The 26,890-nt window shown below is 39.2% G+C and overlaps 1 protein-coding gene across 10 annotated transcripts in view; it reads left to right on the forward strand.

The window, feature by feature from the left end:
* The window catches only part of ARHGEF28 (Rho guanine nucleotide exchange factor 28), a 298,167-nt gene that overhangs the window by 202,225 nt on the left and 69,052 nt on the right, over positions 1-26,890 (forward strand). For all 10 annotated transcript variants that reach the window (XM_026498793.4, XM_057307006.1, XM_057307008.1 and 7 more), the window contains 11 exons: positions 68-348; positions 3,479-3,686; positions 6,299-6,410; positions 9,970-10,012; positions 15,244-15,367; positions 15,709-15,841; positions 21,878-21,933; positions 22,997-23,045; positions 24,904-25,048; positions 25,127-25,254; positions 26,438-26,578. In XM_026498793.4, the coding sequence (XP_026354578.3) occupies positions 68-348; positions 3,479-3,686; positions 6,299-6,410; positions 9,970-10,012; positions 15,244-15,367; positions 15,709-15,841; positions 21,878-21,933; positions 22,997-23,045; positions 24,904-25,048; positions 25,127-25,254; positions 26,438-26,578 (1,420 nt within the window). The remainder of the gene's footprint in view (positions 1-67; positions 349-3,478; positions 3,687-6,298; positions 6,411-9,969; positions 10,013-15,243; positions 15,368-15,708; positions 15,842-21,877; positions 21,934-22,996; positions 23,046-24,903; positions 25,049-25,126; positions 25,255-26,437; positions 26,579-26,890) is intronic.

Below are 26,890 nucleotides of genomic sequence, written 5' to 3' on the forward strand. Positions count from 1 at the left end.
ATTTTATTCTCAGCTCAGCCAATCTTTCCTGCTTTTGCTCAGCAACTATTTCTCTTACAATGACCAGGTTGGTGATTTGGATATTAACTACATTAATATAGAAGGAATCACTACAAACGCCTGCCCTGAATCCATGGGTTCTACTCTGGGGCCTCAGAACCGCAAGCATATCCTGACTGCTGAAACCAGCCATGGACAATACCCACTAAGTGAGAACAAGGAAGTGACGTCAAATACTGAAGCTCAGCAGTCCTTCCCATCACCATCTAGTTCATATGCTTCCAATTTTAATCTTTCCTTTGGTCATCATGGATTTGAAAAGGAACAAAGTCATCTGAAGAAAAGAAGGTAAGGTACTATATTCTAGAGGAGAAGTGTAGAAGATCAAAGAACCTTGTAGCTGGACCTGTGAAATTATACTTTATTATATTTTATTGTCCCCCCCCCACTTTTATCTCTACATCAAAATATTGCCCCTTTTAGATTCCTACATTCCTTAACTTGAAACTAAGACACTTAGGAAACTGACAAACATATAATAGAGGAAAACCACAATGAAATAACATTCTACACTTACTAGGTAGGCAAATAGTTTAAAGTTACCATATTTTGGAGCAAATGTATACAATGGAAACACCTGTATACAGTTGAAAGGAGTGAAAATCGTATAATAACTGGAAAATAATTTGGCATTATCTAATAAAGATGTTCTGTCTCCTCCAAAAAATGTAGGAATGAGGACAAAGGACTTGTGATGCCCAAGAAAAGCCCATTTTGGCCCTGGGATGGCAGTGGGACTCTTCGTTCAGTGAGTGTCAGGCTGGGAGCATGTAACACGATTGATAATGAACTCAATGTGAAATTTACCTAGCTCATTAAAAAGTGAATGATAGGCAGAGAGGCTGGGAACTTCTCATGAAGGAGAAATTTGGAGACACACAATAAAAACTGAGTTTCACACAGGGACCTAAAACCCAGATTTTCTCCTGAGGTTTAAAACATTTTGGTGAAAGTAAAATATGCACAATATATAACCATATGTTACTGAAATTTTGCTGTTTTGAGAAGCTCCAAGGGGAATATAAGCAATGCAACATTTATTTTAAACTACACAACACCAAAAAAAATGAGGTGACAGAAGAGTTTGTTTCATTCTAAAACTTATATTTTGAAAACCTTTTTTGTTTTACCAACATCCACAGTAAGAAATGCTTATCATATCATGACACCCGCCACATAAATGCACAAAAAATTTAAATAAATGTTTTATGAGGTTACATGTGGAATGTATTCTGATATTTTCTGTTCTATACTATTTTAAAAGAAAATTTTGCTCACAACCTACAATTGATTTCATGTTTCACTAATGGGATTTTGAAAGAAAGGTATTGTAAAATGAGAACCAAGAGGTAATCCTGAGGAATATGGTTTATGATACCAAATATCTTAGCTTAATAGCTTAATGAGGAAAAATAGTAGCCCAATTTAAATTAGTAGAAAAAGAAATGTTTTAGGGATACCTGGCTGGCTTAGTTAGTAGAGCATGTGACTCTTGATCTCAGGTTTGTGAGTTTGAACCCAACGTTGGGTGTAGAGGTTACTTAAAAATAAAATCTTGGGGAAAAAAAGAGAAATCTTTTAACGTATAGTGTGCAAAATAAAATAATCACCTCTACTTCTAGCATGTACTCAGTGATGGAGAAATGCTACATATAATTGGAAAGACTTCTGTTAAGTTAGATAGTGATGGCGGGCAGTCAGCCATTTGAACTAATGTTTATTTGTATTAGTAAAGTTGAAAGACACATCACAAGATCACAAATTGAAAGACAAATACAGAGGCACAAGGCATCTGCAGACCTTTAACACCTCCTCCCCCCCCAAGACCTAAGGGCTCTGTCTACTCTCAGACTATCATTGAATTAAGGAAAGTACATGGCACCTTAGTGTATCTCTTATTACATTGCTGTAACATTCAGAGCACCAGCATTTACCCGAAGGTGTTTCTTCACACTAAGCTTTGGTTTTTTATGAGAAATAATTTTATGGACTTCAACATTCATGTGTTGAATGAAAGTGTGAAGTCCACCTGCAGTTTGTTCTCTGCTTAGTGCCAAGGTGAAGTCCCTCAATGGGCTCTGAAAGGAGAAGGACCCTACTTTGGAAATCCTCAGTGATGCCACATGTGGCCTTCACTTCTGGGTTTGCTGGTGCCCCAGAGGGCCCATGCAATAGTTCAGGATTCGAGAGTAACCAAAGTGTTGGGATTAAAGACGTGTAGTATTGTCTTTTTGGCAAGTGTCATGATTTATTACATGGCTACTCAGTGGGCACTAATTAGCTTATGGATTTTTAAGAGAAGTAACCACAGTGGATTAATTCAGAGTTTCACTTTCTGCTTCATATTTCATAATCAAGGTGGTTTCGTTGTGTTATTAAAATTTTAGCTCCAAAACTGCAACAGTGAAAGAAAAATATATTTAAAAATGCATCCAGCCTTCCCATGTCTGTGGACGCTCTTGGCCTCAGAGTTCGAGTGGTTTAAAGTGTAACTGTTACGGAATGAGCCAGGAATGTGGAAGGTCACATTCTTTCCTTTTACTTTCCTGGTTATTAAAGTTAAATTAGGAAAGAAAAGCGGTAGTTGACCAGAAGTACTACCTGTTTCTGAGGTGGATTGCTCACCTACAATCTCTGAAAATGATAATCTAACATGACACATCCGGGAGCCCACTTGACTCATGCTAACTCAGGTCTTGCCATCATCTCAGAGGTGAGACCTTTGCAGTCTGTCCTTGAACATGTCTCACTGCCTGAGCTTTCCAGTCCCACATGACATGGTTTCACGTGCTATCCCCCACGTGCCACCCAAACAACCGTGGGCTTCTGTTTCTTGTGCAGTTTTAATATTTGAAGGATAACTATTTAGGTCCTGTAATAATTACATTTACAAAACAAATAGGATAGTACGAACCTGCACCAGGTTTGTTTCTTAGAGTACTCGCAATGGCTTTTGCTAGGTGGAAATGTTCGTTTGGGGAAACATAACGTTTTATTGAAAAAGAAGAGATTGGGGGAGGGGAGGAAAAAATTTGAAAATCTCTTAGATAGAAATTTTGTTAGAAATATTTTAAATGAGGGGCGCCTGGGTGGCACAGCGGTTAAGCGTCTGCCTTCGGCTCAGGGCGTGATCCCGGCGTTATGGGATCGAGCCGCACGTCAGGCTCTTCTGCTGTGAGCCTGCTTCTTCCTCTCCCACTTCCCCTGCTTGTGTTCCCTCTCTCACTGGCTGTCTCTCTCTCTGTCAAATAAATAAATAAAATCTTTAAAAAAAAAAAAAAAGAAAGAAATATTTTAAATGAGTATTTGTTGCACCTTCTGCCAAGGAGAGAATTTTAATTGAGAGAAATAGAAACCAGCGGTCTGTCAGTCAGCTATTGGCTTACGTGATTATTTATTTATTTCCTCTGTGCTTTAGTTCTAGCCTTGATGCCCTGGATGCTGACAGTGAAGGGGAAGGGCATTCTGAACAGTCACACATTTGCTACACGCCAGTGTCTCAGAGTTCCTCAAGAACTGGGATTCCTAGTGGGGATGAATTGGACTCTTTTGAGACCACCACTGAACCAGATTTCAATATCTCCAGGACAGAGTCACTTTCTTTATCAAGTAACCTGCAGTTGAAGGTATTCTTATTAGTATTAATTTGGTTTATTGTAAGCTTGGAAGCTATGTTATCTAAAGCAGTCCACCTCAATCCATTCACATGTGCAAACTTTTTTTTTTTTTTTTGAGACTCATGGGCTGTCTGATTGAGTCTGTCTTTTTAATCTCTCCCCCTCTGTTTAATTTGTATCGTCCTTAACATGGCTGGTTTATGTTTCATTAATTCACTATCAGTACATATAATCTTTCACATACTTGGAAAATTTTACTGTTTTATATAACGATTTCTGCCAGCATCCCTTCAGCAAAGGGACAGTACTTGTTTGCTCACATACCTTTTTGCTTGGCTCAGGTGATGAGGTAAATAGTATCACAGGCAAAGGTGATATTTGTTGAGCATTTCTGGCTGCACAAACTAATGTGGGACATGATAAACTTTGTCAGTTTTTCCATAGGAGAGGACTTTTCTCTCATATGCATTTTCAGATGGAGTTTTGTTGTGGTTGTTTTTTTGGTTTTTTGTTCTTCTTCTTTTTTTTTTTTTAATGAACTCTTCCAACCTTGCAGACAAAGCCTTTTTGTGTTTGCACATGTGTTTTCTTCCTTTTCGATTTCTATAGTCCACTTGTTTTCTTTTTAAGTTGAGTTTCCTACTGTAAAACAATGTGTGCTGTGCCAAACTTCTCTTCCTGTGAACATCTGATGGTTATTTTTGTAGTGTTCTCTGCAGTATACAAAACATGAGTTACGTATGTATGAAACATATAATTTTCTTTTAGCTAGCTGGGACATAAGTAGTACTCTTAATTTTTGAATAAATGAGGTCTTGGAGAGATGAGATGTCTTGTCCAGGTTGTCTCTGCTTGGTGGTAGATTCAGTACTTGATCCAGGCCTTCTGACTGCAGATCCTGAATCCTTCCCCTCAGCTCTGAGGCCTGGAGAGCTGTCATGGTCTTTTGAACCTGAATGTCGTGTGATATTTCTAGATGATAAGAAATGGGTACAGTTGTTAATGTGGCTACTTCTTTGCATTTTGAATGGAATTGTGAAAAAGTTCTCATTACTTGGAAGGAAAAGTAATTCAGTCTTTGTGAATCATTTCATGCTGTTCACTTTCAGGAAGATTCCATCCTGTAAAATGTATCTTGCCTTGCCTCTGTAATTGCCCTGTGTAACTTTTTTGCCAAAGAGTTCTGGCTAATTTTCAAAGTTCCATGGTTATGAAAAATAATTACTATACATTGACTTAAATGCAGAGGGTGACATTTCGCTCTGGCCCTCTGTGACTTGTCACCGTTAAGGGTATAGGACAGCTCCAGCTCTCTGATGTCTAGAACCAGGGGACCCTCCCTAATAAGACATTCGGGAGCCAAGGCCCTAGGCCCTTTGCAACAAGGGCAAGCTTCTATTTCAGCTTTCCTCCAGGTCTCTTAACTAAACCAGTGGACTTAGGGAAACGAAATGTTTTCACTTAGGGAGACTAGAAGCTACCAATGCTTATGAAGGACGGTTGCTGATGGCTTAATTTTAGTAACAAATTTTGCATTACTTTATTTTATCTCCAAGTGATATCTTAAAAACAGATGAGTGGGATCCATCTTAAGGACACTAGGTCCCTATTGGATGCGAGTCAGGTACCATAAATGGCTTTATTGGTGCTCTATTGCATAGTCATTTAAATTTTTCAGAATATGTAAGATAACCATGTTTTAATTATCTTGCCATCTTGCTTTGTCACATATGTTGCAAATATAATAATAGAAATAATATATATTTGTGAAAACAGTAGCAAAAATTGGTCACTTAAAATCAAAGATACATAAATCAGTGAAATTCAGGGGCGCCTGGGTGGCACAGCGGTTGAGCATCTGCCTTCGGCTCAGGGCGTGATCCCGGCCTTATGGGACCGAGCCCCACATCAGGCTCCTCCGCTATGAGCCTGCTTCTTCCTCTCCCACTCCCCCTGCTTGTGTTCCCTCTCTCGCTGGCTGTCTCTCTCTGTCGAATAAATAAATAAAATCTTTAAAATAAAAATAATAAATCGGTGAAATTCAGATACCATCTCAGGAAGTGCTAGATGGAAAGCTTTTTGAAAGATGAGCACAGACTGGGAGCAATTGTAGATTGACCTGATGCATTCTTCCTGAGAGGCTACAGCTGACATTATAAATGTAAATAGCTATCCAGAAGTTAAAGAACTCTTGTAAGTGCCTATTCCTCTACCTTTTAATAATTATGAAATAAAAAGATATAAATTAATACAGAATTGAATACTACAGTGTAAAATAACAAAAAAACTGACAACTCAGGTGAAAAAAAGTGACTTATCGAATATGCAGAGAAAAAAATCATTTGACTTAATTTTTCACTTTCAACCAACTTGATTAGAATGTCATAATTGCATTTTAAAGTATATTTGGGGCGGGAAGCTCAAGTTTACTAATGCATTGAAAAGGCAGTAAAATTTTAAAAGTTGTGATAGGAGAAGAAAAACAAAAAATGAGTTTACATCAGAAATATTCACATCGACTCTCTTTACAGAGATGCTGATTCAGTAACATTCGTGGTGAACATATACCTTCAAGTCCTCTGTAGAATTTTTTTAAAAAGCTTTGGTATGATTTCTTTTAGGAATCCTTGCTTTCTGGAGTCCGCTCACGTTCTTACTCCTGCTCATCACCCAAAATTTCTGTAGGAAAAACTCGGTTGGTGCGTGATTTTACAGTGTGCAATACTAGTGAAGGTAAGCATTCTTTACCATTCGGCCTTGAGAGCGTTCTATTCCGGAGCAGATTTTCAGTTAGCAAAGTATATAAAATATACAAAAGCAGCAGGCAAGAATTTTCAATTCCATTTTCATAAATGATTTTTCTATGCTTAGCAAAATGCTTTTCTCATTGGATATTAGTCAAGTTATAGATTTCATTTTGATGAAAATACAAATATATACACACCTCTCTGTTGCTTTATTCTTTGAGCGAAATGTTTTCCTTAAGGACAATGTGAACGAGAATTTATTCTAGGTTATTATGAGAGCTTTAGAGGATTTTAAGGAAATCAAAAAATTACTTTGCCCTTTGTATAAGTTGCTAAAAGGCAAAGTATAGCAAAATAGATTTGTTCCCTTTCTGTGTTTAGCAAGGGACTTGAGAGAGTTGGCAGTAAAAGGAAAGAGTTGAAACATCAGTAAATGTACCTCAGCATTCTTTGGGGCAATGTGAACAACCAGAACTAAAACTTTGATACAATAGAAGTTTAACTGATACACCTTTAGAAAGGGGTGCACATCATAAGCATGCAGCTTGACAAATTTTGAGAACTGAATTCACATTAATAAACAGAATAATTATGGACAACTCGGAGCTGCCCTTGTAGCTCCTTTCAGCTACAACTCCCATTTTTTACTTTATTTCGAAACAAAGGTATTTCTATACATAATATGTTTTGTAGTAATTATATTTAGAGGCACATTTGGTAGTATTCATGTCCATATGTAATACGAAGCATCATAATAGAATGTTAGTATATTAATGCTTTATTTGTCTATTATCCTTAAGAGTCTTAAAAGACTCAGAAAGCAAGATGTGCCTAAGTATTCGTAGTTTCCCATTGTAGAATATTTAAAATAGAATTTATTTCACAAGTTTCTTTCTCTTCTTTTTTACTATTCTTTATTACATTGTTGTTGACATTTTTATGCCATGTGAAACAATATTGAAAACATAATCTTTATGGTTGAAACTACTATCCTAAAACAATGACTAACATATGTAAGATGTTCAATAATTATTTGTTGAATGAATGTACTAGACAAGGTACATAGAGCACAAAACAAGTGCTAGGTGTTTTTCTTTCTTTCTTTCTTTCTTTCTTTCTTTCTTTCTTTCTTTCTTTCTTTCTTTCTTTCTTTTTTTCCTTTTTCTTTCTGGGAATCCTTACTGGAAGAGGAGAAAGCAAGACTGATAATAAACATCAGTTTTAATTTTTGGAATGTGGAGATGGAGAAAAGGACTAAGAGAAAGAAAAGATAGAGCCACCTTGAGAGCACAGGAAAAAGATGGATTGATCTTGCCCTCTCCTTTTATATATATGAGAGAGATCTATCTATCTAGATATAGATCTCGATCTCGATCTCCAGGTCTCCTTAACTTTGGTTTAGGTTGGGATTCCTTTTAATGGCACTTTGACATCTTTTCACTGATGGTCCTAGATGGGAAGCTAACTGTATACCTTAACTATTTAGAAAATGCTTCTAAGTCTTTGTAGTGTGCAAAATGGCAGCCTTGCCATTATATCTGTAGTGTGACTGGTTTTTAAAGTCAGTTCAGAAGTTTGAAGTTGTTGACCAGATGACTGAGAGGAAAATGATTGTTTATAAGGGAAATGAGCCCTGAATTATGAATTCTTTAATGAACAAGGAAGGGTATCTGCCTTACGTACAATCCTTAAATCTTTGCATTTGAGTTAGAATAAAAAACTGACATCAATTCTTTTGGCTTTTCTGTTAATAAAATCTTACCTTTAGATAATATATTTAAATATAGGGCTTTCATGAAGTTTGGTCTCTAGAAGGTAAGAATCACAAATAGGCAATGTAGGTTGAAGCTACATAGTAAATGTACAACGATTCCAATGGGTGAACCATAGGTATATGAAGAATAAATTAGCTCTTAAAGAAGAGGGAATAGTTTTAACTGTGTGTGTGCATGTGTGTGTGTGTGTATGTGTGAGTGTGATCAAAGCACAAGAGTGAAAGCTTGACTAGTTCAAAGATGTGATGTTTCATTGTTTAGTTCGTTTAGATTAATCAAAGGTAAATTGACATTTATATTACCTTAAGTTCTTTCTTGATGAGTTTGGAATAGTCCTAAAATTTTCTCTCTTTGAACAGAATCCAAGTCTCCTTTCACCCCATTTGGAAGCTCCTGTATATGAGCTGTCATATAGTTGTACAAAATAGGGTAGTGTTTAGCCCTTTTTATTCTGATTTGTGATGTTTTCTCATCCTTGTCACTTCCAAGAGGTTACTTATTATCATTTCTCATGGTTTTTTTTTGGGGGGGGGGCAAGAGTACAATGATGTGGCAACATTATTTAATGCTTGTATATACAAAACAAAATCGTATCCTGTAATTCCCTCTGGTACATTGTGTGTTTAGATAGACAGGAATATTCTCAAAATTATAACCTCACGAAGAAGGACAAAAGTGTTCTACTTTTAAGAATTTGAGGAGTGGAGTGAGTATACTTCTGAAAATCACTGTGCACTGTTAGATGGAATCCTATTAGACTTTGTCCAGTTGCCTGAGGCCGGTTCCATTCGTTTATTAGCTTGATTACTTTGGACATGTGGCTTAATCTCTAGGCACCTCAGCGTGTTTACAACAAGCATATGATTTTTGCTCAAGAATTAATTTGAGGAATATTTAATAGTGGAAATAAAATCCTTCAAATTCTTCAAAGCAGATTTTTTGTTACATACCAGGTAGTGTTAGATTGAACATTGATCTTTACACATTCAGGGGATATGTGTTAATTCGTTTTCTTCCTTATTTATCTGCGGCACTTTCCTTTACAAACTGGTTTTGCCTCTTCACTCTTCTGGACTGTAGTGGTAAAGGAGTTGTCTCTGCTCTGTAGATGATGAGCCCCACAGTGTCCTCTCCCTCCTTCAGTCTCTCTCACTGTCTAAATCAGTGTCTTTGCTCCATCCCTTAGTGAACGCTCCAGTTCTGAGAACGAGATGGTGCTTAGCTTCTTGCCTGAGACTGTTCCTTTTATCTCCCATTTCCCTTGCCCCCAGGTCCAGGGGGAAAAGTGATTCTCCCTTTCCTACCACAAAGCACATCTCTGAACTGGCTGCTGCTAGGATTTTATGAAGGCATTGGAGCTATATTAAAATGTTCTCCTCCCTATGCTGACCTTCAAGACTTTTCTTTTGAGCTTCCCTAAAAGGCAGCTAACATATGTATTGATTCTGTATGTTAGGGAATTAGTATTGCAAGTAAGGGGTGAAGCTCTGATGAGAAATACCCAGAAAGAACGAATTTTCTGCAATGCTGAAAATCTTTGCTGCCTCCTGATGTTGCCATGTGGGGGCCTCCGCCCTGTTCTCTCCAAACTAGGGGTGGTGATACCCAAAGCAATGCCCTACTTACCTGTAAAATGTCTGGTGTTCTCATTATTTTCTAACTGGTGGTGTGAATAATGATAAAATATGGTTGAGCGTGTGCGTTTTAGACTAACACGTGACTGCTAGTTTGTCTGCCTCAGTTTTCATTTTATTGTTCTGTGTCTTGTAGAGCAAAGAGCTTACAGCTTACCGGAGCCACCAAGAGAAAAAAGGTATTTTCACTGTTCCAAATTTCCTGAGGGTCTGCTTGCCATCTTTGGAAATGTTTGCACATGAATTTTGAGATCTGTTCAACAGTTTGTGAGAGGTTTCTGTGTAATGCGCCTGCCTAAATGCTTTGCTCCCTCTGTGATCTGTTTCACAGTCCCCAGGTGTGCAGGCCTCAGGACTGGGGACAGGGTGTTCTCTTTTGGGTTATTTTCAAAGACAAACACTGCCAATGTACTGGACCAGTGGGAGCAACAGTGTGAGGATCACCTGCTTTGAGAGGTGTTAGGTTCTTGCTAGTCTGTCTGCCATGACGAGAAGACTTGCTTGGGAACAGGCCCCTGGTTGGTCAGATGTAGAAAGTACCTAACCACCTCTGCTATATCTCTTTATGGAATATTGGTTAGAGGGGTTGATTTCCTTTGAAAGAAAGAATAAGAGTATTTTAAGCATCAACAGTTTTCTGGTTGATAGGCAGATCTGAAAGCTTTAAACCTAAGTTTCTCTTTTTCCCAGAAGGCAAAACTGTTGCTGGAGTCAGGCTTAGGAAGCTGACCAGCAAGCAGGCAGGGTTGTTGAGTTCTACTAGTCTTGAGTAAGTGCTCATAAGTCACACTGAAATAGTCCTGGGGTTATATGCAAAACCAGTGCTGGAAATGGCATAAAGGTTTGGCTTGAAGAGATAATGTGAAAAAGAGGAAAATGGTTTTAAGTTGGGTGAAAATGATGCTAAAACTTGGAACCTTTTAATATATATATACACACACACACACACACACACACACACACACACATATATATATATCAAGATGGAGCTATTTTGTTTTAAATCTTAGGAAAAAAGGTGTGCCTAGGTGGCTCAGTTGGTTAAGCCTCTGACTTTTGATTTTGGGTCGGATCATGATCTCAGGGTCATGAGATTGAGCCCTGGGTTGGTTTCCACACTCTGAGGGGAGACTGCTTAAGATTCTCTCCGTCTCCGTCTCCCCCCCTCCGCCCACTGTCTGTCTGTCTCTCTCTCTCTAAAAATAAATAAATAAATCTTTAAATCTTTAAAAAAATATATCACTAAGAAAAAATCCTCCATTTGTTCATTCCTGGCTTTTTTTTTTTTTTTTTGAAACCAGAACAGAAATTTTCAAATGATACAAATAGGAAGACTAAGAATTACCTTTATTGATAGGATGATGATGAAGAGGACATGGGCATGATGGGGACGGTGATGAAAGCAAAAGCAGCAATAACTGACCCATTGGGTATTTTTACATGTGCATTGGGTACAGCTTGCATTTTACGTGTGTACTGTGTACATTGGGTACTCACTTAGGCAGTTCACTTGATTGTGGGATTTTATCATCTTGGTTATCATTTTGGTTAATAGTGTTCTCCCTGTCATCTTTTTAACTATTGGAGAAGTAATGGACTGATGTAAAGATTTTTTTTTTAATAAAAATATTTATTCTCCAGTAGGAGAGGGACTTGGGACTGAAAAAGCCAGTGTCATAATTAGTTGAATACTAGTCTATAAAATATTTTAACTTGTATGGTATGTGTAGGGAGTATCCTTTTCTCATTTTGTCACTCCTGTTTTTTGTCTTCTTTAGTCTGTGTTGGTCTACATTCTGAAAGCACCTGGTGTATCTAGTAGAGGAGATCTGTTATCTCAGTCTGTGCCCAGTACCTTATTGGATGTTGCAGTAGTATCCCTGGCCATTGCTAATGCTTTGCTTTGGTCATGTTGTACTTACTTGAGGGATCTGCCTTCTTTGGAATTCTCTTACTTATATTAATCACTTAGTTTCTGGGAAAGAATGCAGACAGGTGAAAGGGGGCCCACTCCAGACTTTGTAGGATCTTTTCTGCAAGATCAGACACTTCATCTGTATCAACTTTTTTTTTTAAAAAGTACAAAATATAGTAGTATTTAATTCTCCAAAAATGTTAGTTTATACAGTAGCTGACAAATACAGTTTAATACTTTCAATATAAGTGTATAATTCTTTTTTTAAAGTTTTTACTTAAATTCTAGTTAGTTAACATACATTGTAATATTAGTTTCCAGTTGTACCAACTTCTTAATGGTTGTGTGGAATGAGCATTATTTTATTGACACCATCTTTCTTAAATGTATTACATTTATTACTTGATATATGTTTTTTAAAAATCTGAGCATCTGAATGTCTAAAAATGTCTCATTGTGCCTATTTTCAGTTTGGATATTGGAAATTCCTTTTAATACTTAGATGTTCAGTTCTTCAAAAAATAAGTTAGAGATATTATAGTTTTAAGATTAAGATGAGAGAGATCCATATTCTTAAGATACTTCAAATATCTTTATTGAAAAGGTAATACCACGAGAACCTCTGAGGAATGGGGTTTGTGAAACTTTATTGCGGGTGATTTGATTGGTCATAAAATCGATATAGAGATTAGGCATCTTGTTCTGGGATTTGAAGAGTTTAAATTAATTTTTGTCCAGATTCTTATAAATTGAAAAGCTTTTCAAATTCTGTTGTGAAATCGTTGGGGATTTTTCCCTTCTTAGTTCTTGCCTAATGTAACTAATTGTTACATAGGTGAATATAACATTGTTAGATTTGAAACATGGAATCAACCAGCCTTCTACATTTGCCTAGAGGTTGTGCTATGTTATTCATTCTCATAATGTGACAGGGGATCATGTCCATGATATTCACATTTCTACTCTGTGGATGGCTATTCTTAGTTTTTAAATATTGAACGTGTCAATATATTTTTGTTTACTTGGTCATGTCTTGAGTCTTCTCAACCTTTGAGTTTAAGGAGTAAGTGGTATGATTTTATGTTGTTTTTTAGTAATATATAGGGTTTATGAAAACTGTGGTCTAGTTAAAGGTTTTAAATCAAAACTGACTCATTATTTTTGATACGGCCTTCTGTAGCATGGGGAATGGGGAAAAGAATTGGATAAGCAGAATTTTCTTTTATTTAAGAGAGTAGAGGGGCACCTGGGTGGCTAAGTCGGTTAAGCCTCCAATTCTTGATTTCGGCTCAGATCATGATCCTCAGGGTCATGAGATCAAGACCCGGGTTGGGTTTCCACACTCAGTGGGGAGTCTGCTTGAGATCCTCTCCCTCTGCCCTTCCCCCTACTGGCACTCTCTTGCTCACTGATGCTGTCTCTCAAAAAAATCTTTTTTTTTTTTTTTTTAAGAGAATGGGGAGTAGAGCTTTGTTTCTGCTGGAAAGTAGGTGGGGAAGGAATTCTTGACCTCACAGTCCACATAGACCTTAGTATTCTTTAATTCTGTGACTGAGGTCTCCTCACCAGATTGTTCTTATCGTAGACATTGGAAGGCACTTGGTGGGGTCACAGAAGGTGTTCTGGAGATCATTCTTTGCAAGGTCTCAAACGTGTTTTTCCCCTCCATTCCAAAAGTGAGTCTGTTGAATAATATGTCATGAGTTTTGCAAATTAGGATGCTTAAGAAACAAGAGGTTTGAAAAATTAAAAATATGTTAACCAGTCAATTATCTAAGGAGGTGGTTGTGGAAGTAGAAAGGAAATAAGAAGGTACAAGTTCCTTTTGTCACTCTGAGTTGTCATAGAGTACCTTCAGTTGTGTCCACCCTCTTTCCTTTCTGGCTTTTTGAGCTGTTTTCTCCAAGAAGCAAACCCGCTTTCACTTACTGTGCAGAATTCGAGTTAGCAGGACATACACTGTCCTGCCTGTGCCGTTAGATCTGCATGACCAAGAGGCACTTCTGAAGCCATTTATTATCTTTTCTAAGTGCATTCATAGGTCTGAACTCTTGATTATCTAACGTAAATAATTACATTATTAATAATCTATAAAGTTTCATGTTATATGTATCAGATAAGTACATATTGTATTTCAGTGTGGGATAGGGCCTTAGAAATAATTGTAAATCTTTTTTTTTTCAGTTTGTCCCAGTTTGAACTTTTATTTTTATTATTAATAATAATTTTTTATTATGTTATGTTAGTCACCATACAGTACATCCTTAGTTTTTGATGTAATGTTTCATGATTCATTATTTGCGTATAACACCCAGTGTTCCATGCAATACGTGCCCTCCTTAATACCCATCATCAGCCTATCCCAATCCCCCACCCCCCTCCCCTCTGAAGCCCTCAGTTTGTTTCCCAGAGTCCATAGTCTCTCATGGTTCATTCCCCCAATAATTTTAAATCTAAGTTTGTCATTAATCAGATGAAAAAAACTGAAGTCCTGGGATTTGTCATGGGACTCATTGTCACAGAATGTGGTCATATTTTTTTGGTGCATATCAGTAATATGATAGCTTTTGAAAAGTATATCCCAGAGATGAATGTGTTACCCACTAATGCGGATGAATGAGAAGTTTGGGAGGTGGGAGAGACTTTGGTTATAGAATGTTCCATAGAAGTGTTACTGGTTTTATAGGATACTTGGTTGATCTTTAATATATTCTCTCTCTCTCTCTTTCTTTTTGTCTCTGCTGTCTGTCTGTAATAATATTAGAAATATAAGGCTATCGGAAAGTTTCAGAGGAAATAGAACTTTTCACAGATGGGACTTGTTTTTTTCTAAAGAATGATTATATGGCTTAGGGGAAAATAAATGTTCAGTGTGTTCACAGATTGGAAACCATTATCTTTCGCTTGCCTTTTATTGTGGGGAAGTATCAACAGCCTTCTGTCTTTTACAACGTAGGGAGTCTCAAATTGCAAATAGCCTGGTTGGGTGGGAGAGACTGAACCAAGAGGCAGGCAGTCTGTTTCTTAAGCTGTATTATCAAAGGAAATGTGTATCTTCTGAGTATTATCTCTATGTTCCATAAATAAATAAGCAGTTTCATATTACTGGTTATTTGCTTTCTCTATGCCCTAGGAAATTTCTGTTGGCATAGTAAATAAGGAGATGAGTGTTTGCAGAGTAAAATTTTAAGTCTAAGGTTTCCTTTATTTCTCTGGTTTGTATTATGAAAAATTTGAAGTGTACAGAAAAGTTGAAGGAATTATGTGCTGAATACCCATTTCTACCACTTAGATTTTGTAATTGATAACATTGTGAGATAGTTGCTTAATCATACATCTATCCATTATCCATCTATAAGATGTATTTTTAGTAGATTGCATTTTTATCTTTAGAATAACCGTTAAAACCTGAGAAGAAAGTGTGTGTGTGTGTGTGTTGGTTTTTATTCCCTCTTTAAGTCCTGATAAGCCATGGTAACAGATTCTTTTTTGTAGAATTCAGGAAGAAGAATGGGATAAATACATTATACCTGCCAAGTCTGAGTCTGAAAAATACAAAGTGAGCCGCACTTTCAGCTTCCTCATGAATAGGATGACAAGCCCTCGGAATAAATCTAAGGTAATTAAAGTTGTGTGCCCATTGTGTTTAAAATGTAGCTGGTTCCATTTTCAGCAAATGGTATAGTTTTCACTTGCTCCTTAAAGTCAGTGATCTTAGGTTTTGTACACACATACCTGAAGACCTCTACATTTCTTACGGAACATTGTCCAAGTTGTTAGAAGTACAAGACAATGGTAGGCTGGCCATGCTTCATGTTGGTGTTACTGTACCCCTCCCCTGCAGTCTTAACATTCAGACAGAAAATGTAGAGACTTTTTATGGCTTCTGTAAGTACATGGGCTCTCAGCATTTGTCTTTTCTCATTTCTCCCCACTTGGCTGTTGCTGTTGTATCTGAAGACAAAAAGCAAGGATGTCAAAGACAAAGAGAAGCTGAGCCGACATCAGTTTGTCCCTGGAACATTCTCTGGGGTTCTACAGTGTTCGGTCTGTGATAAAACGCTCCTGGGGAAGGAGTCATTCCAGTGTTCCAGTAAGTTCTTGGGCCCGGTGTGTGCTGTCTTTGCATTTTGCATCCCCAGGCAGTAAGCGACGTGAGAATAGGGCTATTGTTTTTTCTTTTTTAAAGATTTATTTGTTTATTTTAGTGGGAGTAGGGACAGAGGGAAAGGGAGAGAGTGTCTTAAGCAGACTCTGTGCTGAGCGTGGAGCTCGATGCGGGGCTCTGTCTTATGACTCTGAAATCACAACCTGAGCTGAAACTAAGAGTCAGATGCTCGGGGCGCCTGGGTGGCACAGCGGTTAAGCATCTGCCTTCGGCTCAGGGCGTGATCCCGGCATTATGGGATTGAGCCCCACATCAGTCTCTTCCCCTATGAGCCTGCTTCTTCCTCTCCAACTCCCCCTGCTTGTGTTCTCTCTCTCACTGGCTGTCTCTATCTCTGTCGAATAAATAAATAAAATCTTTAAAAAAAAAAAAAAGAGTCAGATGCTCATCTGACGGTGCCACCCAGGCTCCCGGAGAACAGGGCCATTGTTAAGCAAATTTATATAAACCTTCATTGCAGTGCTGCACGTGTGATTGGACAACTTACAGAGCAGTGACCCATGATGGTTAGAGTCAGTGCTTGTTGTCCACAAGTAACAGAACCCCAGACCTGTATATCTCACTGCCTACTTGAAGTCTCCACAAAGTTGCATGTCTAGAGTGGAGCTCTGCCTTCCCACTCCTGTGCCCATGTGCAGGCTGATTGCTTCGTCAACGGCAGCTCTAGTGCGCCAGTCCCATGCTCATGGCCAAAACCTTGGGGTCTTTCTTTATGCCTCTTTCTCTCTCACATCCCACATCTAGCCCTTCAGCAGTCCTCTTGGCTCAGTCTTTCCAATATGTACGAAAGCCAGCCACCTTTCACCCTGTCGCTGACATCACCCTGGTCCAACGCTACCATTTCAAGAGCTTTCTAACTGGTTTCCTTGTACTTTTAGCACAAATAGCAAGAGTTCTGAAAACATCTGTTCTCAAAATATCAGCTGAGTGAGCTGGTAAGGCACAGATCCCCCGTGTTCCAGATCCTCCAGTGGCTTCCTGTCAACCCCCAAGGAAGGCAAAAGCTCTGACGATGGGTACAAGGCCTCGTCATCTCTCCCGTTGTCCTCTCCCCCTTCGTCCCCCTGCTCCAGCAGTTCTGGCATCTTGGCTGTTCTCTCAACGTGCTGGCATGCTACTGCCAGAAGGCCTTTCCTGGCTGTCCCTTCTGCCTGCAGTGCTCCTCCCTCCGATCAGCCATGGGGATTGATCGCTCCCTCACCGCCTTCAGGTCTGTTCAGATGACACGTTCTCAGTCAGCCCTCTCCTGACCACCCTGTGCTTGGCTCACACCAGAGACTCAGAGCTACCCTATCTGTGGCCATCATCACCCAGAGACTTCTGGTGTCCCAGACCAACGAGGAAAAACCAACCTCACAGTCCACATGCCAAAGGGCTGTCCTTCCTTCTGTGTTAATGGTGGAAGTTCACACCTTGGGCATGCTGATTCCTCTTCCATGTTGTCCCCCCCACTCAGTACCATTCACTCCTTTACTTCCTTTATCCTGAAGAAGTACTTGTACCACATTAGTCTTCGTAAAACACCACGTTTGTCTACCCACATCCGCTTAAGGACTTCTCTCTCTCTTTTTATTTCCTGGACTAAGCCCCCACTTTGCAGATAGATGGCGTTTGGCTCCCTGTGCATTGAATAGTCCTCCTTGGTTCCCTCTTCAGGCTTGGTGGCTCCCTGTGCATTGAATAGTCCTCCTTGGTTCCCTCTTCAGGCTTGGTTTACAGCCAGAGGCCTTGCCAGGCATGTTGTCCTTATCTCCCACCGCGTGTGTTCTCCTGTCTCTGACTCTTTGCCTCTGATCTCCTCTTCGTTTCTCCCAACTCTTCTGCATCTGTCTTGATTTCTTACCATCTTGGGAGGAAACCCCTGACCACTGTGTCCAAAATTTTTGTGCACCACATGTATGATTTATTTATCCTATTCCATTTCATACTGGATTATGGACAACCCCTTGATTTTTAACTACTGAAATAGACTTCAAGGACTATAGTGACACAGTGATGCTTCTGAATGCCCTGCAGCAGCTACCACAAAGCCCAGCCCTTGGGCACTCCTGTGTAGTTAATGACAGACAGAAAACTGGGGCAGGGGGTGGTGGGGAGGGAGGTGGGCTCACTGAAAGGTAAACTGTAGTGTAGCACAGAACATGGTGGTTCACAGAAAAGTGGTCAGGTGGATGGCCATAACGTTTGAGTGGAATATGGAAATGGCTGAAAATATGGAGAATGTATTTAACTTTTAAAGAAATCATTATTATTATTTTTAAATGCGGTAGGACTCATAAAAGATACAAGGTTTAAGGAGAAATTTAAAATTATCCCAATTCTTACTAACTGGAGAAGATTATTCATATTTTAATGTGGTCTGTTCTAATTATTTAAAAGTTAGCTATTCATGATGTTTTATTTGATATGAAATGTATTTAATTACTCCTTCCTTAGTGTACATTTAAGTTTTTTCCAGTTTTTTTTTTATAATAACTAATGTGGTATCATTCTTTTACATATAACACTGTCCACATCTTCTTTTTAAAAGGTTTTTATTTATTTATTTATTTTTTGAGAGAGAGCTTGCAAGCTGGGGAGGGGCAGAGGGAGAGGAAGAGAGTCCCAAGCAGAGTCCCCACTGAGCAAGGAGCCTTTAACACACAGTTTTTAAAAAGTTTTAAGATTTATAGTTTTTAAGAAGAAGAGTGTTGGGGGTTTAAACTTTGGTTATTAAGTTTTTTTATATAGGACAGGAGATTTTGACATGTATAAACTCAGCTGTTACTGGCAAATCCTATTTTATGCTTGTATTTTTGTTTTTAATTGTGAAGGTTACTATTTCTAGTCTTAAAAACATGATATATAAAACAGAATGTAATATAGGTATTCAAAATTCTGGTGGTTGTACTCTTTTATTAAAGTCCGAGTTGCTAGTTTTTGACAAATACTATATTTCTGTAAAATTATTTTGTTTATAAATAGATTTCACTGCTTATATTTAGGTGTTACATTACTGGGTGCACAGAAGTTCACTAATCACAGCTTGGTTGCAGATTTAGCTTTCATAAACACAAAATTACCATCCATTGCCATTGGTATTGATTTTTACCTTCTCTAAAATTATTCCTCTTGCTTTCCTTTTCTTTGTATTTTCCCTATTTCTGTGTTTTTAATTTTTTTATTTCAGTGTTTTTATTTTGGGGCATGTATCTTTAATTTAGCTGTAGTTAATCTGTAACTGAGACATACTATTTTATAACAAGGTTTTTTTTTTCTTATTTTTATTTAATTTTACAGCTGTCAACTATGTTTTATAGTTCTTTGCTCTTTTCCTTGATGTTTAATTTAACTATTTATATACCATGTGTTGTTGGGTTTTATGTTCTCAGGGGTTTGGCAAGATAAGCTCTTGTAGTATCTACTCGTGGTAACTTTTAAGGCTTATACTTCAATATTCTTAGATTTCTCTTGTATTTACTCTGTTTTGTCCTGGACTCTCTTGGTATGCTAAATTATTAAATTATTATTTTTATGTTGTATGTTTAATCTTTGAAGAATGGTGTTCCATTTCAAGAAGGATTTGATATTTGTATTCATTTCTCTGTCTGCTCACAGAATTTTTTTAGATATGATTTTTTTTGTTTAGCTGGTTTTATTGCTTCTGCTTTTTTTTTTTTTTTTTCAAAAAGATTTTATTTATTTATTCGACAGAGATAGAGACAGCCAGCGAGAGAGGGAACACAAGCAGGGGGAGTGGGAGAGGAAGAAGCAGGCTCATAGCGGAGGAGCCTGATGTGGGGCTCGATCCCACAACGCCGGGATCACGCCCTGAGCCGAAGGCAGACGCCCAACCGCTGTGCCACCCAGGCGCCCCTGCTTCTGCTTTTTTTTTTTCTTTTTTAAAAATAAAGCTAACTGATTCTTGAACTCTTAATTTTGATTCTGCTCTTAATAGACTTGAGTAGGATTTCAGGTAAATCTTTTTTTCAAAAGGGTTATTGGAGTGATCTGTTTTCTGAAACCTTGTGTATCTAAGGAGGTATTCATCTGACTAAATGAATTCCTAAGCCAAAACCTTTTCCCCAAAGATCCTGTCAACATTGGTCTATGAATTTTGGGCATTGAGTATTACAGTAGAAAAGCTTTGAGGCCTGTTTGACGTTATTTCTTTGTTGGTAACCTGTTCTGCCCAGATGCTTGAGAACTTTACATTTTTCAGTCATATAGGTATTGTTAGAATGTGTCTACACAGGGGCGCCTGGGTGGCTCAGTCGTTAAGTGTCTGCCTCCGGCTCAGGGCATGATCCCAGGGTCCTGGGATCGAGCCCCACATCAGGCTTCTCCACTGGGACCTGCTTCTTCCTCTCCCACTCCCCCTGCCTGTGTTCCCTCTCTCGCTGGCTGTCTCTGTCTCTGTCAAATGAATAAATAAAATCTTTAAAAAAAAAAAAAAAAAGAATGTGTCTACAGAATAGGTGTCATTTAATTCCTAGAAAATAGGGAGACTTTTTGATTTGTCTTTTGTAGTTTTTTTTTTTTAGTTCGATAAAAGTTTTTGTCAGTTGTAGCTTTGACTGTTGCTTCTGATGTAATTTTTCTGATTTCTTCCTTGGAGAAGTGTGATCTGTTAGCTTTTTTTGTATGACAGCTACTTTAAAATTATACCCTCCTTTTTCTCTACATTCAGGAGGGAATCTTTCAAGTTTAACTTACCAGTGCTGCTTTGATATTTTGGTTAAATTGATTCTTCTCTGTTCCGTCCAAGTTCTGTTTTCTTGTCCCCCAAAGCTCCATCTCCCTCTCATTGGGCTGGCCTAATGTCAGGTCCTCTACTTCCTTCATGGTCTTTTGGTCCTATTTTATGTTATTTTGTGTCTCTGAGGGAAAACTCATTTCAACTATCTAAGTTTTTCCTCTCTGTTTCTTGAGTTAATAATCTTCAGGGGCTTACTTTTCCTGTGAGTTTTCTGTCTAACTTTTCCTGTGAGTTTTCTAACTTTGTGGAATCTCATAGCTTCTACTTTTTCCCCTTTTCCTTTCATTCACTTGTTCTGGAATGAGGAGAGAGCAGTCTGATTTCCACGTTTGCCATCAGGACCAGCACGTGGATAATCCTGACCTCTGCTCATTGGCCCTTGAGGTATTGGCTAACATGCCTTTGTAGACCTACAGCGGGAGGAAGTTGGGTTCCCTTCTCAGTGGATTATAGGCACTTTTCCAGTGTGGTTGGGATGGACCTAAATGGGACCTTCTCCCTACAAGGAAGGATTCTTTCTAATGAAGATTGTGATAAGCTGCGGCCTCCTCCCTCTACACAGTGTGTGGGGGTGTGTGGGACGAGAGAGTCATGGTGGGTGGTGTGGAGACTGATGGGGACGGAGGGCTAGACGATAGCAGCCTGGCAGAAAGCGGTCCCCACGCACAGGGGCAGCTTTCTGTGAAGACAGGGTCTCTGAGCCAGGGGGCAGAAAGGAGCGGACAAACTCTTCCCTTCTTTTAGTGAAATCTAGGCCACATGTTGTATGGAGGAATACAAGCCAGTGGCTAACTTGTCTCTTTTAATGTGACTACCTGTAGTTGGCAGGAATTCCTCCTGGAGCCTGACAGGATTTTTTTTCAGCATTGTTGTGAGTTTGTTTTCTTTTTTTCCATCTTGCAAGGTGTTCTGCCTGGTACAGGAGTGGGCAGTTGCCACCAGCCAGATGTCAGAAGTCCCTTGCAACGTAGGGCATATAGTGGTAAATGAGTTCTCAGGCATGTCTGTCGTGCATGATTGCGGGTTTCATAATTGGTAAGACTCTGTGCAGAGCGGGAAAAATATCTCCAAGGAAATGAAAATATTAACCATGTGCTTGTGCTCCAGGGTGGGGTTACATGTGATTTAGATATTTTTCCTTACGTTTTCTAAATATTTTTGTGTGCAACTTTTGTGATGACCGGTAAAAGCGCAATGCTGTCTTACTTATTTTTGTCTTTCAGACTGTAATGCAAACGTACACAAGGGTTGTAAAGACGCTGCATCTCCGTGTACCAAGGTAATCTGTCATTTGTTTTACTTGTGCACAGGTAGCTTTGTTGCTTCCTGTTATCTGTTTCGGTTTTTGTTTTTTTATTACTGTCTGTATTTGTTTCTGAAGTGATCATTTATAATGATAAAGAAAAACACATATGTTCAGAGTGCATAGCTGTTTCCTGAACTGTCCACCTTTGGAAATAGGAAAAGCTCAGATGTGGCCGCCTGTGTTATAAGGTATAAGTGGGTTAGTCTTCCTGTTGAGTACTGCTTGGTTTGCCAGTGTGGACCTCAAGTGTATGTATATGACACCTAGAGCGGTAATTCTCAAGCATCAGCAAGTAGTAGCTTCACCTGGAGGACCTGTGAAATGTAGGTTTCTGGGCCCCATTCTTGGATTTTCTGATCCAGTAGGATCTGGGTGGGGTCCAAGAATTTGTATTTCTAACAAGTTCCCAGGGGGTACTGCTGTCCTGGGACCACACTGTGAGGTCCCCTGGAATAAAGGAATAGTCTCTGAGTTTGGGAGTGGGCTTGAGGAAATGGACGCATCTGGTCACGTCTATTCCTTTCTTTCCCACTCTAAAGTCACATTAGAAATGTATCTGAGTGAGCGTGATGGCACTTCAGAGGGAACCTTGAATCTCCAACCTCTGTGCCAATTGAAACAGACCTTGTGTCAGGTCACATAGTTCCAGGTGATGTTTCAGTACCCCAAGGTGTTGTGGCTGGTAAGCAGGAGGGATAGCCAAGAGTAGGAAGAACAAGTAGGAGAAAGGCAGCGCTGATAGGAACTCCTCTGTCTGGACCCATGAGTTGGAGATTTCTGGTTCCCATAGACTTTTAACAGAGCTGGGATATTCATGATCTGCGTTCATGAGGCATACCTTCATCACAACTTACATGTCTCATTATCATAACTTTTTCTTCTTCGGTGCATTTAATGTCTTTTGCTTTAAATTCTTCTTTGTTTGAAATAAGATAACAAAAATGATATAGATAAGAGTACTGTGTAACTGGATGGACATTTTTGTAGTCAGAAGGAATTTAATCTCATTTTACATGTTCCTAATGTTCTTTACCAGAAATTCCAAGAGAAATACAACAAGAACAAATCGCAGACCATCCTTGGAAGTAAGTGACGTGGAAATGCCAATTTCACACATACCATACTTTTTTCCAATGTAAAATACTCCTTTTGTATTCTCCTTTGTCCAAATATTTGTTCTTTCCTAACACATGATTAGTGTAATATTTAGTTATACAAGGAGGTCAAGAATGGTATAAACTTCTGTGCCAGCCTAACAGCCTTTGTACTAGATGTCCCATATGATATTTTATTTTAGAGAGGCATATAAGGGGGGATGTGTTAGGATATTGCCTCAATTCTAAGACATGGTCTAGTATAATACGCAGTATTGATTTAATAACAACCTTGGGGAAAAGAGAACATGACATTAAGTGTACATAACTTTGTTTTCCTCGCACTAACACATACTTAACTACACAAATACCTATCACATGCTTCTTCAGAATCAGAGTTAGGGACAAAATCCTTAAGTTTGGAGTCTACAGTCCCTGATGTCCATTATCATAGTGACCTGGTCCTGCTTATTTGCTGGGGTTGAGGCTGTGATCTCATCAGCTCCTTTAGGATGATGGTGAAATTTCAAGGCACACTGGCGTTTTTCTCACATACAGTTAAACTTGGTGCTTCTGTTTTTCTTTGAATTATGTATTGCTTCATGTGAAGCAATGTCTCTTTGCACTAAATGGCAGCCTTTGACAGTAGGTCACATTGCATGTGAGAACCAGGGACCATCATCTCCTATGTTTGAAAATCCTTCCCTTCGTTGTGAGAAACTTTGCAGTTTGTTCTGCCTCAAATATGGCGTTGCTTGCCATGTGGCAGGCATTTTTAAGTTTATGGTCACTTTTCATTTGAATGCTCTAACAGTGTGACCAGTGTTTCCAAAATCACTTGAATCAGGGGACAATACACTATGCAGATTCATGGTGATAAGCGATTGGGTGTGATGTTATACAGGGTAAGCTAGTGCAGAGAGTCATGACTGTGATATTGTTTACACCCCTGCTTGGACAGAAGTCCCTTTGATTGTAGTTGTGAGGGCCTTGTCAATTTCATAAGGTTCAGCATGAAAATAAAAATATCTTATAATTGATAAAATTCCTTCTCTGGGACCCATGAAAACCAAACCAAATCATACATGTATAAAATCCTGGGGTTCCAAGTAAGTGTTTATTCTCTTCTGCTTGAGAAGGTGTGTGCTGTATCTCTGGTACTGTAGCATTGAAACGTTTTCTGAGGGTCACGTATAGCACACATTAGATGTAAAGGCATATATGCCTGTAACAATTCAGAAGAAATGGTTGAGAAGAAATTTGGAAGAAACCAGAAAGGTATTGAAGCACCGTTTAGCTTTCAGTATGTGAGGGAGAGAAGAACTCAGCTTAACTTGCAGGTTTCATTTGCCTGAAGTTCTCACCCCATGAAGAACAGACTCTGCGGCATCATTCCAATCCACTGACATGCTGTGTGTGTGTGTGTGTGTGTGTGTGTGTGTGTGTGTGTGTGTGTGTGTGATTGTTGGTACATACAATATGCATTCTACTAATAGTGCTAATAACACCTTGCATCTATTTAAAGCTGGCTGGAAGGAGTACAAGCAGTGGTTTATGGGAAAGCTCTCTCAGTGTTTCCCCATTCCATCTTCTTGTTTGTGTAATCCCAGCCGCCCACAGTCTCCAAGTGGCTATGCTGGAGCAGGCCTGCTGCATGGGTATCAGGAGGGTGTGAAATGGAAGGGACATTTGAAGCAGGTGTTAGGATGTGGCAAGGAGACTGGTGTCAAGGCTGGGCATGCGACGTTATTAGCAGCCATTCGAGTGTTTCGCTTCTTGGCTTTTGAGTGACTCCTTGTAGTTACCGCCCTCTTTGAAAACCGCATGAAGCACCCATTTTGATTTCTAGACTCTTCATTTCGAGACATCCCACAGCCTGGTCTCTCCTTGCACCCTTCTTCCTCCATGCCTATTGGATTGCCCACTGGGAGAAAAGAAGCTTCAGCACAGGCCCATCCTTTGTCCAGAAGTGTTCCAGGCACTGCCTTGGAAAGGTAAGATGAGAAACCGCACTGAGTCCTCATGTCTCAGAGCTGGTGCTGGAGCTGACTCTTCTCCCTCCTTCCCTCCAGCTTCAGAAGGTCGGGGTCATCCCTGGAGTCTGAGAGTGACGGGAACACCTGGAGAAGCAGGTCTCATTCTGATGAGCTGCTACAGTCCATGGGCTCTTCTCCCTCCACGGAATCCTTCTTAATGGAAGGTGAGGAGAAGACACATTTGTTTCTGTGAGGAATTGCCAAAAGGAGTATTTTCTGAAGGATCACACATATTCTGTGTGTGTGTGTATGTGTGTGTGTGTGTGTGTGTGTGTGTTTAAGGAATTGTTTCATGGTGTCTTTTTGGCATAGGTTCTTCTGATAAATGAAAATTTAGCCCCAGTGACTGGGTAGTGGCCAAGGATATATGATATATTCAATAGACATGTGGCATGAAGATAAGAGAATGAAATACATTGTGTGCTTGTTACTGTTTAAAAGGTTTTAGAACTACTGATGATTTGGAATATGTTAAAAATAAATACTTCACTTAGTTAAGACTGGGCTTGCCTGGATTTCTGAGATACTTATCCCCATCTGTTACCCTCTACTTCTAGGGGAATAAAAGCACCTTTTTAAAGCGTATTTTGTTAAGATAGGATTTAATCTGGTGAACAGCATGTTGCATCCAAGATGTATCAATAAGTAAAGGAGAACCAGAGGAAAGGAGAGCAGTGAGAAGAGAAAGGGGTGGACTCTGCCCCGGGAATCTATTGCTTTTATTTTAAACTTGAGTCTTCCAATCCGTTGTCCTCTCATGCTAACTCCTCTGAGCTGGACTCCGTCTCTCAGGAGTGCTGTTCGGGCAAGTAGAATTTAGTTTTCCTGGAAGGTCTATGTGTGTGTGATGTCAAATTCTGTCAAAAAATCTGTACTCGCCTGTGACCTGAGCCCTTGTACCCTGCTTTCTTGTTTATATTAAGGACAGTGGGCCCAGTCAAGAGCAAATCAAGGAGACAAGTACCAAATTCAGATCTGGGTAAACAGTGCAGAGTAACCTGGGGCAAAAGATAATGTGTGTTCAAGATTCTGTAAGCACATTATGGACTCCGAAGATCACCAAAAATAACTAAAATAGAGCATGCCAAAACAAACAAAATGATCTTTAAATGTCTTTTTTTTTTTTTTTTTGCCATCCACACCATCATTGTTTTAAGGATTCTTTGCTTTCAGGCAAGCTGCCTTGATTTTTAGTTGTTTCTGCCCCACATCAATAGTATTTGGGCTTAGTTGTTTCTGTGTTCAGAGCAGGTTTATTTCGAGTGATGAATCCGTAGACATGGGTACTTGGAAAGGTCTTTTTTGCGTCACTCCACTTCTGGCTTTTGTGTTCTGCACACACGCTAGATGTCGTGGATTCTTCTCTGTGGAGTGACCTCAGCAGTGATGCCCAGGAGTTGGAAGCAGAATCTTGGAGTCTGGTGGTGGACCCCTTGTTTTGCAGTAAGCAGGAGAAAGATGTCATCAAAAGACAAGATGTCATTTTCGGTAAGCGTTTAAAATGTGCTCTTGGGCTGAGGCAGGGTGGTATAGGGGAATTAGCATGGAATTTGCCATCCTACAGATCTGGGTCCAGATCTCAGTTCTATTCCTTTCTAGTTCCTTGATCTCAGACACATTTGTCTGATTTAATTCACCTGGATCTTACTTTCTCTGTCTTTAAAATGGGGATAATGATACGTTGAAAACGTGAGGCTTCGTTGAGGTGTTGTATGTACGTGATACAAAGAGAATTTTATTTCTCAGATCCTTTTCGAGTTTACTTGCACATGGCCTATACTTCTTGACTTCTGTTATAAG

This window comes from Ursus arctos, unplaced genomic scaffold (assembly GCF_023065955.2).
Source record: "Ursus arctos isolate Adak ecotype North America unplaced genomic scaffold, UrsArc2.0 scaffold_5, whole genome shotgun sequence".
Taxonomy (NCBI): domain Eukaryota; kingdom Metazoa; phylum Chordata; class Mammalia; order Carnivora; family Ursidae; genus Ursus; species Ursus arctos.